The 15,532-nt window shown below is 35.8% G+C and overlaps 2 protein-coding genes across 9 annotated transcripts in view; one reads left to right on the top strand and one right to left on the bottom strand.

The window, feature by feature from the left end:
* Nucleotides 1–15,532, top strand: part of LOC135219184 (signal transducer and activator of transcription 5B-like) — a 225,397-nt gene that overhangs the window by 182,857 nt on the left and 27,008 nt on the right. For 7 of the 8 annotated variants that reach the window (XM_064255728.1, XM_064255730.1, XM_064255727.1 and 4 more), the window contains exon 17: nucleotides 1,134–1,215. In XM_064255728.1, the coding sequence (XP_064111798.1) occupies nucleotides 1,134–1,215 (82 nt within the window). Of the gene's footprint in view, nucleotides 1–1,133; nucleotides 1,216–4,350; nucleotides 4,426–15,532 lie in introns of those variants that run through there. The other variant, XM_064255732.1, reaches the window with a different exon arrangement.
* The window catches only part of LOC135219186 (splicing factor 3A subunit 3-like), a 102,713-nt gene continuing 93,205 nt past the window's right edge, over nucleotides 6,025–15,532 (bottom strand). Inside the window, exon 5 of the mRNA XM_064255737.1 lies at nucleotides 6,025–10,105. Coding sequence (XP_064111807.1) covers nucleotides 9,274–10,105 — 832 coding nt within the window. The 3' untranslated portion in view covers nucleotides 6,025–9,273. The remainder of the gene's footprint in view (nucleotides 10,106–15,532) is intronic.

The following is a 15,532-nucleotide window of genomic DNA, read 5'->3' as shown; positions in this document are numbered from 1 at the left end:
TTTCCAGAATTAATTTCAAATGTGCTAGAAAAGGGCTCATTCTACAATGGTAAGGCATTCAGTCATTAGATGGAGGGAAGACTTTACAAAACTAATTTTTGTAATATATAAAGAATTTTTTATCTCAGATTGGCTTGTTTTCTGTTCGGGCATTCCATATTACAGAAGAGTTCTATTGACCAGACAATGTGTTTGAGTTTCACCATAATGCAATTGAAGGAATACTTATCTAGTGTCATTATTAGATAAGGGTTAATAGAGAAAATCACAGTGTGAAGATATTTTTGAGGACGAAGGTATTCTGTCCAGGAAGCCACCAATGTAGTTTGGTTTATAGACAGTACTGCCAGTGAAATTTATCACTTAGGTAAAGGCAGTCATTTGGAAAATTATTCTTGCGTGTAACTGTTCCAAAGTGAAATTATCGTAGCTTATATTGATAGCTCAAATTCATGGTGCTGGTAGACATTAGGTAAACACATCTTTCTGTGACATATTTTACCATGTTGTTGGTGATTTAATCCAAGATGTTGAATAATGCTCAAGTACAGTAACCATATTTATGATTGTATGGAAACCTATGCTTTGGCTCACACAGTGTGATATTACTTAATCATTTTAAGGATCACTGCTTAGTTTGTGTAACTGTTAGGCTTCCAAAATATGGATACTGAATTTCCTACATATATCATTCTGTATGTAGCACTTTTGGAAAGTAATCAGCATTAATAATTTTGGTGATGACAGTCTAAAATATATATATACATATAGTAGTTATATAAATATATATAACTGAAATAATAGTACATATTATGAAATTTACTCCCATCGTTGTTCATTTCTAGTATTCATTTTTATTCAGGATACCAATTTAGTCAAGTGGTTGAATTTTAGATTTTGTTTGAGCTTAAGTACAGCATTACATCTAGTATTGTGATAATTTTTATAAGGTATTTCAGTCACTGATCTCTGATTTCTCTGCAAATGGCAATGCAATAAGTGATTGTTTCTCACATATATGTTTGGGAACTGAGTTGAAAGTAATGTTTTATGTTTCAGGTTTTATTTATGTTTATGTAAAATAAATAGAAAAAACTTTCCGTTTATCTTTTCTTCCATGATGTAATTGGTAGCTTAACCCAGATGCTGAAAGAATCCAGCTGGCATAGAATCTTGGCAGATACAGGAGGAACTACCATAGGAGTGATATCAGCTGTAAGTAACTTTAAAAGTAACAAATAAGTTGCTTTATTTGTTATGCTTAGTTTCTTTTGCACAGGGCAAAAATATCAGAGGGGACATATTGTGATTCAGTTCATTTCTTGATCTCATTTCATAAGGGCAGAAGTTTCATTCATAACTCTATAGTGTATATTTTAATTTGACATGTTAGCATGAAAGTGGCCTATTATGCCTTTCTTCCTATTGTACTTGTCCCCCTTTCAATCTCCACCAATTTAGAATTTAAAATACCAACTTTGCTATGCCCAGTAGTACTTGGTTCCGGGATAATATTGGTGTCATTGCCAAAAATACTGAAGTATCAAAAAGTGAGTACAATTGGATGTGGGTGTCAGCACTGACATATAATTGATTTTACAATAACAATTGGTTTTTGCTGCTGCTGCCATTGTTGCACATGATGCTGTGGCCGTTATAAAGACTGCTTAGGAAATTAGATGTGCAAAATCTATGTCTTTTCCATTAGTTTTAGAAAAACATTCATTAAGAGGGAATTTTTACTTTGGTGCTAAGTTGATTGAAAATGGAATCGTTCTACAAGATTATAAACTTTTGTCACCTTTGGTGAGACCTGGTTTGGTTGTTGAAGCTAGGTAACAAGTAGCTAACTAGCAGTGAATAAGTGACCCACACACTCCGTAAAGTTGTTACTTTTATCTTTACTACCTGTTGTTGGATCTAAGTAAGTTTGAATGGTTAAATATCCACCCAAGTTGGTGAACCAGGATTTTTTTTTGGTCTGTTGTCAAAGACAGTTTGGTTCAATAAACTGCTCAAAATATAGACAAAGGTTGGAGTTTACTTTGCCTTTGTGTTACCGTGCTTGCATAATGGTACAGTACTCAGAAATGACAATCCTGTGCACAAAAGCGTAAGGAACTTCAAAATCTGTGTACTCATGTCAGTAATAAAAAAATGCCAAAGGATAGGTCATGTGAGAAGATGGAGGAATCAGATAACAAATTAAATAACTGTTGTTTTCAGATTAACTGGTCCTGATCCGTGTTGTGTACCATTTAGCTACTGTACTTCGTATATTTTGTCTTACCATATGTTCTGGTAATGTACTTCATTTCCTACTGAAACTATATGTTGTGGTAATGTACTTCATTTGCTACTGAAACATTTATCAATAATTTTGAAGGGGTATTTTTAGTTTGTTACTTCATACATTTTTATTGCACTTATGCAGTACGTACTTTTTCAGTTTCCAAGTTATCCCTTATTTATGATGATGTGTTGTTAAGGAATTTAGAAACTACAGTGAATATACATGTACATTTTTGAGGTGCGTTAAGTTCTACAAGAAAACATGGACTCTTTACTTCGGGTGGTTTGAGACTTTGTAAGCATCATCATTTTTAATGTTTGTTCTCCAGGGTTGGGTTTGAGATTTATTTTGTTAGCACTGTGTGTGAATCTCTATACCATTGGGCTTTTGTTGAATGTTTTATAACTGTTTCCTTTCACATTCATTTCTTTGATTTTTTAGGACGGTAAACTGTGTAGGATTTGAGGGTTTCAGTCAGAAATATTTTTATGAGCTGTCATTCACCACTTTTCCTTAATGGAGCTAGCATGAGTTGTAGTTAGTAAATGTGAACATAACAGTTTTGCTCGAGTACTAGAACTCCCCTTCTTCGTTGATGCTGGGGATACATGTCCAAAAATTATGCAAGCCCCCTTGAACATAATAAGCATTACCCAGTGGAATATGTAAGGCATTGGAACTACTTTGCATAATTGAGACTAGCAGATCAAAGTTTGCATCTGGTGTGGGAGTTAATGTTGTATTTTCTAATATAAGACTGTTCTCCTCACCAAACAGATCTTTGGTTCTCATGGTATAATTGTCAACTGTATGATCTACAGACAGAATTATTAAAAGCACTCCACAAGGTGGATGTGTGATTTTTGCATGTTTGGGAATTGCTGTGGAAGCACTTTGGGAAGTTAGTAGTTATGAAGGCCCCATTCTTCAGTAGATTTGACTTTTGTCCCTTATGGAAAGCCAGTGTGGGTGTTAGGTCTCAGCACCTATGTATTGTTGGGAAGTGAGGATGATGATGAAGCAGGCAAGGCTGCAACTTACTCAAATGCACCTGTTGTTGTCATCGATTCTTTCCCTTTAGATCCCATGATCTGCTGTAACTGGTAGGTATTGTGGAATGACGAGTGTAATAACAAATAGAAGACAATTGCACATGCTGTCAGACGCATTCATTATTCCAGTACTGCATTAATGGCGTGCACAGCCTAGTTCCAAAATGTGCCTAAATCCTATATTCTATTCAATTCATTCAAAGTAACACTTGCAACTGAACGTCATCTATGACTGACCAGTTGTCAACAACAGTGAGTGCTGTATCTAGCCTGAGGCAGGTCGTTGAAAGAGATGTTATCAGAACAATTTTTGGTTTTTCTTTAAATATATGAGTTTTTTTTATAAAATATTTTATATACGTAGTACAAAATCCCATGTGAGAGATGAGAATAAGACAATTGGTCATGTTAATTTAATAAAATTGTGCATGGCTTGCATTATGATGTAATATTTTTATTATTTTCTTAGGATTATTAGTAAATGAATGTTATTTTGGCCTTCGTTATTTTAAAGTTTTGGGTTGCTATCATTATTTTATGGACGAGGTATTGAAATCCTTACTTTCAATTCTAATTTTCTATTATTTTAATAATATACTTGTTTTGCACTATTAAAGCTTAGTACGTACAGTAGTCCTTACGTAAATTAAGCATTCTTCAGACCTGGGCAAGGTGGTTTTGAAAGATTGAAAGTAACAGGGTGCCCTGTACAGTGCATTCTGTTTGGAACATCTTATTGCTGTTACTGTTTATAATGGTATGGCCTTATTTGCTGTTCTCTTATTTGCCCAAATGATATCTCAAATGAATCTTTTGATGTTATTTTTAATCATTTTAATTACAGTACATATTTAAGAGATTTGACCAGTATACACAAAAGGGTTGGATGTAGTTTGAATATACTCTATATTCTCTCTCATAAAGCTCTTAAAAGTCTTGTGCAGAACTTTAATTTCCACTTAAGACTCATAAGAAGGAGACTTAAATTTATCTACATTCTTCCAGGGGTTATCAGCTGTTAAAGGAATAGGAACTTGTTGCCACAAAGTTGCAATCGTGGGGTAGCTAGCTGTCCATCACTCATTCCTTCAAGTTCTGATTTATGCCTAGTTTCTATAACCAAAGGTCAGTCCAGATGGGGTAAGATAAGAAGAAAAACAACAGCAAAAAATCGGAGAAGCCTCAAGGCAATGTACAGTACTCAACAAGATATTAGGCTACTTAGTGTCAAGCGGCCTAATATCTTGTCGAATTTTGGACACTGACAAGTGTGTGTGTTCAGTCACTTGCTTGGAGATTTAATAAGCACCTGTAAATATTTTTTGGCCAGCGCTCCCACCACAATTTTTACCTACTACGTATCACTTTATTGCCACCTGTTACCTTAATATGGGCCAAGACAGTGATTTGAGTCAACAGATAATAGCAGATGTCATTGAAGCAATCTGGCCTTAAAACAGAGCAGATATCGTATCAGCTGGTTGTGAGGTGTTCAGCTCGACACTGGGTTGCTGAATGCCTCCTCACACCCAGCTGATCCAATATCTGCTTTATTTTAAGGCCAAATTGCTATGTCATTGAAGCAATTTGGCCTTAAAATAAAGCAGATATTGGATCAGCTGGGTGTGAGGAGGCATTCAGCAACCCAGCGTCGAGCTGAACACCTCACAACCAGCTGATACGATATCTGCTCTGTTTTAAGGCCAGATTGCTTCAATGACATATCTGCTATTATCTGTTGACTCAAATCACCGTCTTGGCCCATATTAAGGTCACAGGGGGCAATAAAGTGATAAGTAGCAGGCAAAAATTGCAGTGGGAGTGCTGACCAAAAAATAAATACTGCTGCTTATTGTTCGTTTGGTGGTTTTACGTTGAAAGGAACCAGTGGTTATTCAGCAACGGGACCAATGGCTTTATGCAACTTCCAAACCACGTCAAGAGTGCACTCTATCACCAGAAATACACATCTTTGACCCCTCAACGGAATACCCGAGAATCGAACTCGCGTCTACCGAGGTGGCAGGCAAAGACCATACCAACCACGCCACAGCTGCTTATTAAACTTCCAAGCAAATGACCCAGTGCTCTCTTCTTGTCCGTGTCCAAGCTCCACCCCTTTCTCTATGTACTGTGAACAGCCTAATGCACTGACGAAATTTCTACCCGTAATTTTCCGTTCCTTCAAAATTGGACAAGACATTACCGCTTGGTGCTAAGCGACCTTATCTTGTCGAGTAATCACACATGACTGAGTTTTGACATTCAGATATGTTGGAGTCCAGCACGTGGGAATTGAAGGAAAAGAAAGAGCATTTACAGCTGCAAAATTAGCTTGCATTATTCCATCAACAATGACACGCCCCAGTGTCAGACTGGGTAACCTCTATCAAGGCTTTACTATATCAAGACTGGCAAACAGATTGGACATCACTGCCAACTAAAAACAAACTAAGAAATATAAAAAGTGAAGTTCATTCATGGATGTCATCTTCTCAAATAGAAAGAGCTAAAGAAGTTATATCAACAAGACTATGTATAGGCCAGACTAGATTTTCACATGGTCATTTAATGTCAAATCCACATTCAGACCCTATGAAATATAGTAAAGCAGTATATCAACTTTATTAGTAATCAAATCTAATATAAAACAATCATACACCAGGAACAACAAAGAAATTCTTTTGAGAAATTTTCACATTATGTATTTTCAAAATTACAAGATTCACATACATAACATTCATACAAAGAATTTACTACTGATACAATAGATAATTATCCAAAAGATATAGTACTTCCATTAAAATAACTTTTATACATAAACCCCTCTTCATTAATCAATTGTTTATGACAATTTACCAGAGGCTGAGTTTATCTAGTCTAGATATTTCTCTTAAACCATTTGTGGTCTTGAATGATATTTAACCAACATATGAACAGCAGTATGGTAGGCTCAAGGGGTATATGCCAACTGAACATCAGATACCCATTAATCACTTTCCAAACTGGGAGAAACTCACTATGTGACAGATGGATCTGAATGATGATTTTCACCAATTAGAAGTTATTAAAACTTTATTTATTTCTCCATAAACCCATGAATTATATGTACCCAATTTGGAAAACAAAAGGACTCAAATTGAAATTTTGAGTTAAGCCATCCTCTTTCCTTAGCTAAAAGGGCCACCATTACCATCGTCTAACAGTAGCTGACCTACTGAAAGTAGAAGTTCATCTAGAACATATACCTGGTAGCATTTACTCAGAGTTTCTTGTGTGAAAAATGACAAATTTCCCAAAACAATTTGTATTTTTCAAAGCTACAAATCTCTACAAACCTGAAGTCTTAACAATAGGACAATTTTCTAGCGCCTAGCTGGATCCGGTTAAATCACAGGTGAAAAGCAAGGAATCTTGTGAGATCTGACAATGCATGCGTATATCGGGTGAAAACTGGTCAAAGACCACGCACCCACGCCACTACATTGTCTTTCTTAACAGACCAGAGATGCTGTACTGGTCATATTGAAGATTGATGCTCTAGTAACTCTTCAGGAACAAGAATGAATCTAGTAAGCTTGGAGAGAACTTCACAGTCCAGCTTTTTCCTCACATTAACAAAAAGGTAGACAACTACCTTAATGTGAGCAATTTAAGCTCAGCACAGTTACAAATCCCTTCTTGCTGACACTGTCCAGGTCACGATATCATTGTCATCTTCAGTGGGACAACCAAGACTGGATGTAAACAATATGGACGCAGTCTCTCAATCTCGGCAGCTGCTGACGCTACTCTGACAAAGAGGGTCTCCTAAAGTGGCAATTGGGTCTCCTCTTATAATGGATTCCTAAAATAGGTTGTTCTTGTTTCAGCTGTAAAACAGTAAATGCTACAGACGTAATCACTAGATGAGGAGCAGTTAATACTCCAAAGTGCACCCACTGCTGGAGACTCAGGCACAGCAGAATGTGTAGAGTAGCATCCATCATTTGTCTCAATATTTGCTGAATTACACAGAACTTAAAAGCGAACAAAGTATCCTCAAGTCAGGACAGGTAAAAATCTTTCTAAAAAAAAGTATGTTAACTGCAGGGTCTGTAGGCTGAATGGGAGCCAAGCAGCAGAGCATATGTAGAGAAGGTAGGGTAGTAAGTAGGTATGGCATATCTGGGGTAGAGAAGATGTTGAGCAGACAGGAAGAGCAGCAGGCTGGGCAGAAGCACAGATGACTGGGCAGGAGAGTTGGATGAAGCTAGTGAACTATCCAAAGACTTCCTTCAATGCAGGTGAAGCAGAAATTGCCAACGTAAAATTCCTTGACCACCTAGTGCAACTACTGAGGCACCTTTCAGGGTTGAGGCTGGGCTACCATATCCTAAAGAAGCAGAAGGTGCTGCACAAGACATGCAGGTTTCTTGTCATAAGATAACATAAAAGGCATAACAGGCCTTACCTAGAAGACCTTTACAAATTCACTGAGGCACAGCAAAAAGAGAGCATTAACAAAGGTCATAACAATAATAAAAGTGACAAATAACTGCTGGTTTAACCAACATAAGCATTGCAACTTAATAAAAAAAAAATCTGATTGAAATCCAAAATATATAACAATTACGAGCATCAAAATTATACAAGAATCACAAAATAAAAGAACACTGACATAACTTATGAGAACCAAACTGATTGTAGTGTTGGGGCTTTCCTTTAAATTGTTAACAAAAATACAGTAATAAAAGGGTATAAAGAACATTATCCAAAAATAACGCCTCTTTGCTCATAATAGTTTAGAAACCAGTGAAATAGTCAAGAAAAACCTACCTCTGACTGCTAACAAATTAATGGTAAGTGCTTAATATTATTACCAGACAAACCAAAACATGAGAAAAAGTAAAAACAAACAAATTTGCAAAATGGTGAAAAAAAACAATAATTCTCATGGTAAAAAAAATGTGTACCTATTGGCAATTATCCGGCACCTGACAGAGTATCAGGAAGATGTCCTGACAAACAAGTAATTGCACTTTTCATAATGTCATGAAAGAGAGATGTCATGAAGGAGAGAAATAAAAAAAAAAAAAAAATTAATTAGCTTATACATGAAGAAATAGGGTTCTTCAATCACAGCCCTTCACTTGAGAAGCAGACTTGCAAAAAGTGAGGAAGATGATTGATGGGTCCAGGTGGGTTACACGCTATGAGACTACCATACTTATATCTCCTGTTTTGGACAAAGACTATTAAGTTGGGGAGATTTGAGAAAACTTATTTAGTGGTCATATGCTTCAGGTGATAATCAAGTTACCTATTTAAATCATACTTTGCACCAATTGGATGTAAGCAGTGCTATGTTGTACTATTGCACAAGAAAATATCCTTTTTGGATTTTTTTTGTTTAACCTGTTATATCCTTATTTATTGAAATATACTGACAACCTTGTCCATTTCTCATAATGTAGCTTTCAGTTCACAAATTACTGTTTCTTTATTCTTCAGATTGATATTTATCTTTCACTATTATTACTGTATTATGTTCCATATAACTTCCCTTTCTACATATTTTATACAGTACGTATATGCAAGTAAACATAAACAGTACTAAAAGTAACATCATAATTCTAGGTCAAATGACCTCAAAAAAACTTCTTGGTCAATGCCTTCTCAGAACTTTTCCCATCAATTATTTATAGCAACTCAAGGTAACTAAAACTAGTTCAGCATGGTAAAGGAACTTTTTCCAAGCTATGGATATACTCACAGGTTACCTGTCCTTTGGATGAATGACCTGACATCCAAACATCCTGAATAAAAACACAACTTAAGCTACACCATCAAACAATAATATTCATCTTATGATTGAAATTTTAAAATCATACCTAACCAAAATATAATCTGCAAATGTTATTTTCCTCTATTTACAAACACAAAAGTCTACAAGAGACCTTGCCTCTTCAAGTCGTCATAAGTTTTTCTATTAACGACATTGCCCTGTGAATCCTCATACTCTTCCTCCTGTTCAGACATCCACCGTTCTGATGACTTCTGGACTTTCAGTTTATCCCATAATTTCAAAGCATCTTCAATTTGAGTGACATTTGCAAAGTGGGCTGTGTTTGGTATACCTAAACATCTCATCCCATGAGCATGTCGCCATTCTGCAAAATGTCTCTGGAAAGCCTTAGGACCTTTATATGTGAAATTCCCACATATTTCACAATTATAGCTTATATTCAAACCGTGTAACTTGTATAACCAATAGGGAATTGGTTTCCCATCCCATCCTAAAGGAAGGTTCTTTGGGTTGTATGGTACTTCATCATCACCCTCATCCTCAGACTCTGATGCTGAAGCTTCTTCGTCTTCTTCTTCCTCACCATCTCTTCTTGCCTGTTTCCGCTGTACATTTTCCTTTGTTGAATTCCGTTGTTCACTAAGAATTTCAGTCAACCTATAGACTTGAGCTTCTAGCATGGCAAGTTCTTTGATTTTCTCAGTTTCTCTTCCTTTTGTTACTTTTCCTGGTTTTGACTTGGCAAAGAGAGATGGATCAAGCTCTTCAACTGACATCCCTTTTGTTTGGAAGAGTCTTTGGGCCCTTTCTTCGAGTGTGCCGCCACACTTCAAACCCAAAGCCATAAGCGCAGATTTCAGTCGATCTAAACCCAAGGACATAAGTTCCTCTGATGATGAAAATGCTGAAAGATCAAGGTGAGCTCCCATAGCAGCCAAGGCACCACCTGTTTCTTTAGGCCAACCTGGAAATCTGGAAAGAATGATTAATGGAAGGTTAAAATGCTTCAAATATGTAAATTTTATAGATAAAACTCTCCTAACATCCATGTTCACTGCAAGAAAACATGCCCAATAACCTTCATGACAACATGCATTCTACAAAATAACAGATTACACCAAATGTTTCAATACACTCAATCAATAAACATAAGGTACAGTACAATACCACCCAACAGTAAATCAAATATACAGTAATGCAATTTATGTATAACAAATGTCTATTGTTATTATTAATAGGGCTTAGTTTTTCCAGACCTCTGAGTCCAAAGTAGACTCTTCTCGGGCTGGTTCTCAGAGATTAATCCTGAGAAGGAGAAGGGGAAAAAAATTAAATAAAAAAAAAATAAATAAAAAATTTACTTTATTTGAGAAACCTGCCTATTTAAAAAAATTTATGATTTAACTAAAAAATCTTTGCTTTCAGCAAGAATACTTTTCATTTTTGAATTCCGTAGATAAATTGACCTTTGCTGGGTCCAATTTGGGCACTCAATAAGTAAATGCTGTACTGTCAGGGGTGTTTGACATCTGTTACACTTTATTGGGTCACCATGTGGTGTTGACATTAAGTGACCATGCGAGAATTTTGTGTGTCCTATACAGAGCCTTGTTAGGATCACCTCTTTTGATCTTTCCTCCTGTGAGGATGTCCTCCATGCATACACTTCAGTTTATTTGTTGTTGGCACTGAGGTCCATTCTCTTTTCCAATCCTGGTAAATCAATGGTTTAACCGATGTTATCCAGTCTGACACTGGGGCATGTGTAATTGTTGGAGGGATAGTGCTGGCTAATTTGGCAGTTGAGTCTGCATTTTCATTTCCTTTTATTCCCACGTGTACTGGGATCCAACATATTTCTATTGATAATCCTGATTGGAGTTGATGAAATTTTATTTGTATTTCCTGCACTATTTGGTTTACTGACTTACACTGTCTTATAGCATCTATTGCGCTGCACGAGTCAGTGAAAATAACACACACTTGCTTTTGCCTCAGATATCATATTAAGAGCCATCTGTATGGCTGTGACTTCAGCAGTAAAAACTGATGATATTAAAGGTACGCTTTTTTTTACTAACATTTTTCGAATATGCAGATGCTCCTACTTCAACATTATTTTTGGAGCCGTCTGTATATACCATAAATTTATTTCCTTTTCTTCTAATGTGCACCAAAGCATGTTGGCGGTACATTTCTGTACTTGTCATTTGCTTTTTAAGTAGGTAAGACAGGGAGGTACATATCTTTATTAGTTTTAAAATCCACGGTGGTGGCAATTCCATTGGTGGTTGAAAAATTGGATCTATGTTATGCAAGTTCATTATGTATTTAGCTCTCTTTGGGAAAGAGCTAGTGCTATTAAGTTCTGTTACTGGATTACAGTTTTGAAAGCAGTCAGCTGCAGGAGACAATCCCGCTTGCAGTGAAAGACCTCTTCGTATCGTTATCAAATTACAGTGATGTTTCAAGGGCAACACACCAGCCTCTACCAAAAGCGAGTTTGTTGGGGACGATCGGAATGCTCCTGTGCACAATCGCACACCTTCATGGTGCACTGCATCGAGAGTTTTTAAGGGGGCCGGCCGGAACCCTTACATATGGGGGTATAGGGTGAAAAATGCAAAGTCATGAAACAATTCATGGAGCTTCATATGGCAATTGAGAATACGTATACGAAATATTTCGTCAAAATTCCTCGTACTTTCGTAGTTACAGGGTAATTAGTTAACGTAACTCAATAAGACTAAAACATTGATCCGTATAAGAAAATGCAATATTTCTTCTGTTATCGTAAATTTTGATAATTATTGTCAAAGAAATTGGGAGAAATGGCATCTGTAGACATTCCCCGAGTCAAGAAGGGAGACTTCAGTCAGCTACTAAGTTCAACCATGATTCAGTGCGAGCACAAACCTCAAGTAGTCTACACATTTGAGTTTCACCTCTGACATTCGCTTGCTTTTATGTATGTTTATCTACGTTTCGGCAGGAATTTCATCATGCCAATGAGGAAAAGACAAGGAAAACATCTCTCTAACATACAGACAAAGAAAAATCACTCAAGTATTATTACAGAATATCATAATATACGCGTAGTTAGTGAAGAGAGGGGGGAGGGTTGCGTAGTAACGACCCCGTCTTGCCTGACAGCACACGTCACACTGTGCCCAAGGCTACAATCTTTGAGCAAAGAGATCTTCATTTATGATAAATAACATAGTTTTGGTTTTTTAATACCCAAAATGGAATATGAAATTCATAATAATCATGATTTATTAAATTGTCTTTGTAAAAAGAGAGTACACCTTTGAGTTTCACCTCTGACATTCTCTTGCATTTACATTTGTTTATCTGTTTTGGCAAGAATTTCATCATGCCAAAGAGGAAAATACAAGGAAAACATCTCGCTAACATACAGAAGAAGAAAATTCGCTGTAATAAGCCGAGTTAGTGAAGGAGAGAGAGAGAGTTGCGTAGGAAGGAGTGCCCCATCTTGCCTCACGCAGTGCCCCAGGCTACGATATATGAGCAAAGGGATCATCATTTATGATTAAATTATGATAAATAAAATAGTTTTGGGTTTATTAATACACAAAAAAGAAATATACATTCATAATCATTATTTATTAACATTGTCTTTATAGAAATACGAAGGAAAACTTTGAACGCCCGTATCTCAAAACTATACTTATTGACCTTCAAAATCTATCTTCTCACTTAGTTTTAAAGCTATAACATTGGAATTTGGTATATAACGCAGAAAGACATTATAGAACAATCAAATCAAGCCTTTTTTTCCAATTTTTGTTTCTTTTTTTCTTTTTTTTTTTCTCCTGATTTATAGGGTTTATTTTTTTACCATATTGAAAAATTCATATCTAGCAAAAAAATTACTTTTAGAAAAAAAACTCCTCCTTCGATTGGAGGTCTACATCAGGTCTATATATGGTAGTAATCCTAGGTCTTAATACTAAATATCAAGGGAGGAGATAAAATTTGAAAAATGGTTATTTTTGGGATAAATCGCCCTGGCGTCACAATACCGAAGGTCAGAGGCGAAAATCATATGCAGTTTGGAGATGTTCCAAGTCACCTTATTAAGTGGTATGAATATCAAAGTCCTGTCCGTAAAAAATGGCATTAGCCGGCCGGCCCCCTTAACACAGATTCTGAGGCGAATGAATATATTGGACAGCAGTAATCTATTATGGATAAGACTGTTGCCTTACATATCATTAATAAAATGTCTCGCTTTGCTCCCCAATTAGTGTGTGATACTTTTTTCAATATGGCAAGGGCTTTGATGCCCTTGGCTTCAATGTATTTGATGTGCTCTTTCCAATTTAAATGTTGATCAAATGTCACTCCTAAATATTTGATTTTTGTACAAAATTGTATTTCAGTACTATAAAGGTGAAGTTTGATTGTTTGGTTCTTCAGCCATCTTTTGTCTTTGTAGAAGATGATTGCTTTTGTTTTATCAGTTGAAAATTTAAATCCAACTGAATTTGTCCAACCACATATATGTGAAATGGCAGTGCTGAGAACTCTCTGAGCATGTCTCAAATTACTACTCATATAGTAAATAACAAAGTCATCAACATATAAACTTTTTTACACCATAAACTGTTTTTTACACCACTTGGTAAATTTATAGTAATGTCATTGATTGCTAAAGCAAACAATGTACAGCTCAAAACACTATATACAGCTCAAAACACTACCTTGAGGGATTCCTTCTTCCAGTTTATAGGTTACTGAGTAGGAATTTTCTACTCTTACTTGAAAAGTTCTGTTTGTTAAAAAGTTCTTAATAAATATTGGTAAGTGGCCTCTTAGTCCCTTGGAGAGGAGTTTTTGCATGGTTATATTTCCATGTTGTATCGTATGCTTTTTCTATATCAAACAAATGTCTAAAAACTGTTTACAGTTAATAAGACTGTATATGCAGAAAATGCTCAAGATAAACATTCTTAACACACACAAGGTTTGTTCTTAATGAATATTATTTAATATATTGTAACTCCTTAAAAATTCAATGATAGGATAAACTAAAAATGTTAACTATTAATTTTTAAGTACATTGTTACCTAAACTTATGAGCAGCTTGGTGTCTGCCCTCTCCAATAAGTAACAAAGAATGGCATAAAACCTACAGAATTTGAATCCCCGGTCTAATTCTATTATATTACAACCTAACACAAGTCCATATAGTGTCTAACAGCCTAAAGTATTGATCTAGTACATACTTATGCTTAAATGGAAAAAAAAGTAAACACACTATAGATATAATAGCTCCTTCCCAAAATATTCTAAAGCATTTCTGCAAGATACATACCAAAATTTTTGAGAAACGGGAAGCAATTTTGTATACACTACTTCTCAAGTTAATTTCTTAATAATATAGTTACACCTAAAATCTCTAATCAATGACATTTAAAACAGCATCATTTAAATGTAAATCATGATGTAAAGACATCAGTGTTATAGATTGACTAGCTATCATACTTAGTTTTAGAAGGTTTAAGCTTCATGCCCAAAAGCCTACTCTACTAAGGTGCAGAGAAGGAAAACCAGTTAGACAAGTAGCATTATTGGCATATGCAATCAGTTTGTTCTCCAGACCTTGCAAAGGTCCAACAACATTTGAAATGACATTACTATAGCTACTATACTGGCCATCAACAACAACCCTTTCAGTTATGCCTAACAAGAATTCATTGAAAATATTAATGAAAGATCCTGCAATTCCCAATAACCTTAGCTTCTGGATAAATGCTACATTAAAATTTAGACCAACCATTTGTACCTCTGCACCCTCATCAGGAGCACTCTGCAAGGTGGTGGATATTGACAAGTACCAAGACCTTAAAACCCAAACAGTAGCTCTGGTAGTAGTTATTATTTTCAACAGACATACAAAGACAATTAGAGAGCTATCAAAAACCTCCGATAAAACAGGGATAATTGGAACTGGCCTACGTTCTGAGGGGGCAAGACACCAGACAGAGTCACTTAGGTAATGCAGCAATAGTACCCTTTCCCCAAACAGGAGGAAAACTTACAAGTTCAATTAATCTTATGAAATCAGTGGTCATCTTAGGAGCAATATAATCGGCAGTCTTTTTAAAAAAGATGGGAAAGATCACCTTAGGATTTATGCCACCATAATTGTCAAGGCCCAGAAGCAAAGTTTTGACTTCTCTTGACCTGATGGCAATTGAACACAACTTGGGCTCTGAGCAGGACTGAAGCAACACCACAGACTTCCCACTGTTTACTCATAAGTTCTGCCTTCTGTTTGGGGGTTAAAGAATACCATAGTCTAAAACTTGATTTAAACTGTTTCAATATGACAAATTTGTAACTAATTTGTATTTTTCATAACTTACAAAC

Source organism: Macrobrachium nipponense, chromosome 1 (genome assembly GCF_015104395.2).
Source record: "Macrobrachium nipponense isolate FS-2020 chromosome 1, ASM1510439v2, whole genome shotgun sequence".
Classification (NCBI taxonomy): Eukaryota; Metazoa; Arthropoda; class Malacostraca; order Decapoda; family Palaemonidae; genus Macrobrachium; species Macrobrachium nipponense.
The sequence above is the reverse complement of the archived record's forward strand: the minus strand, read 5'-3'. Positions and strand labels throughout refer to the sequence as shown.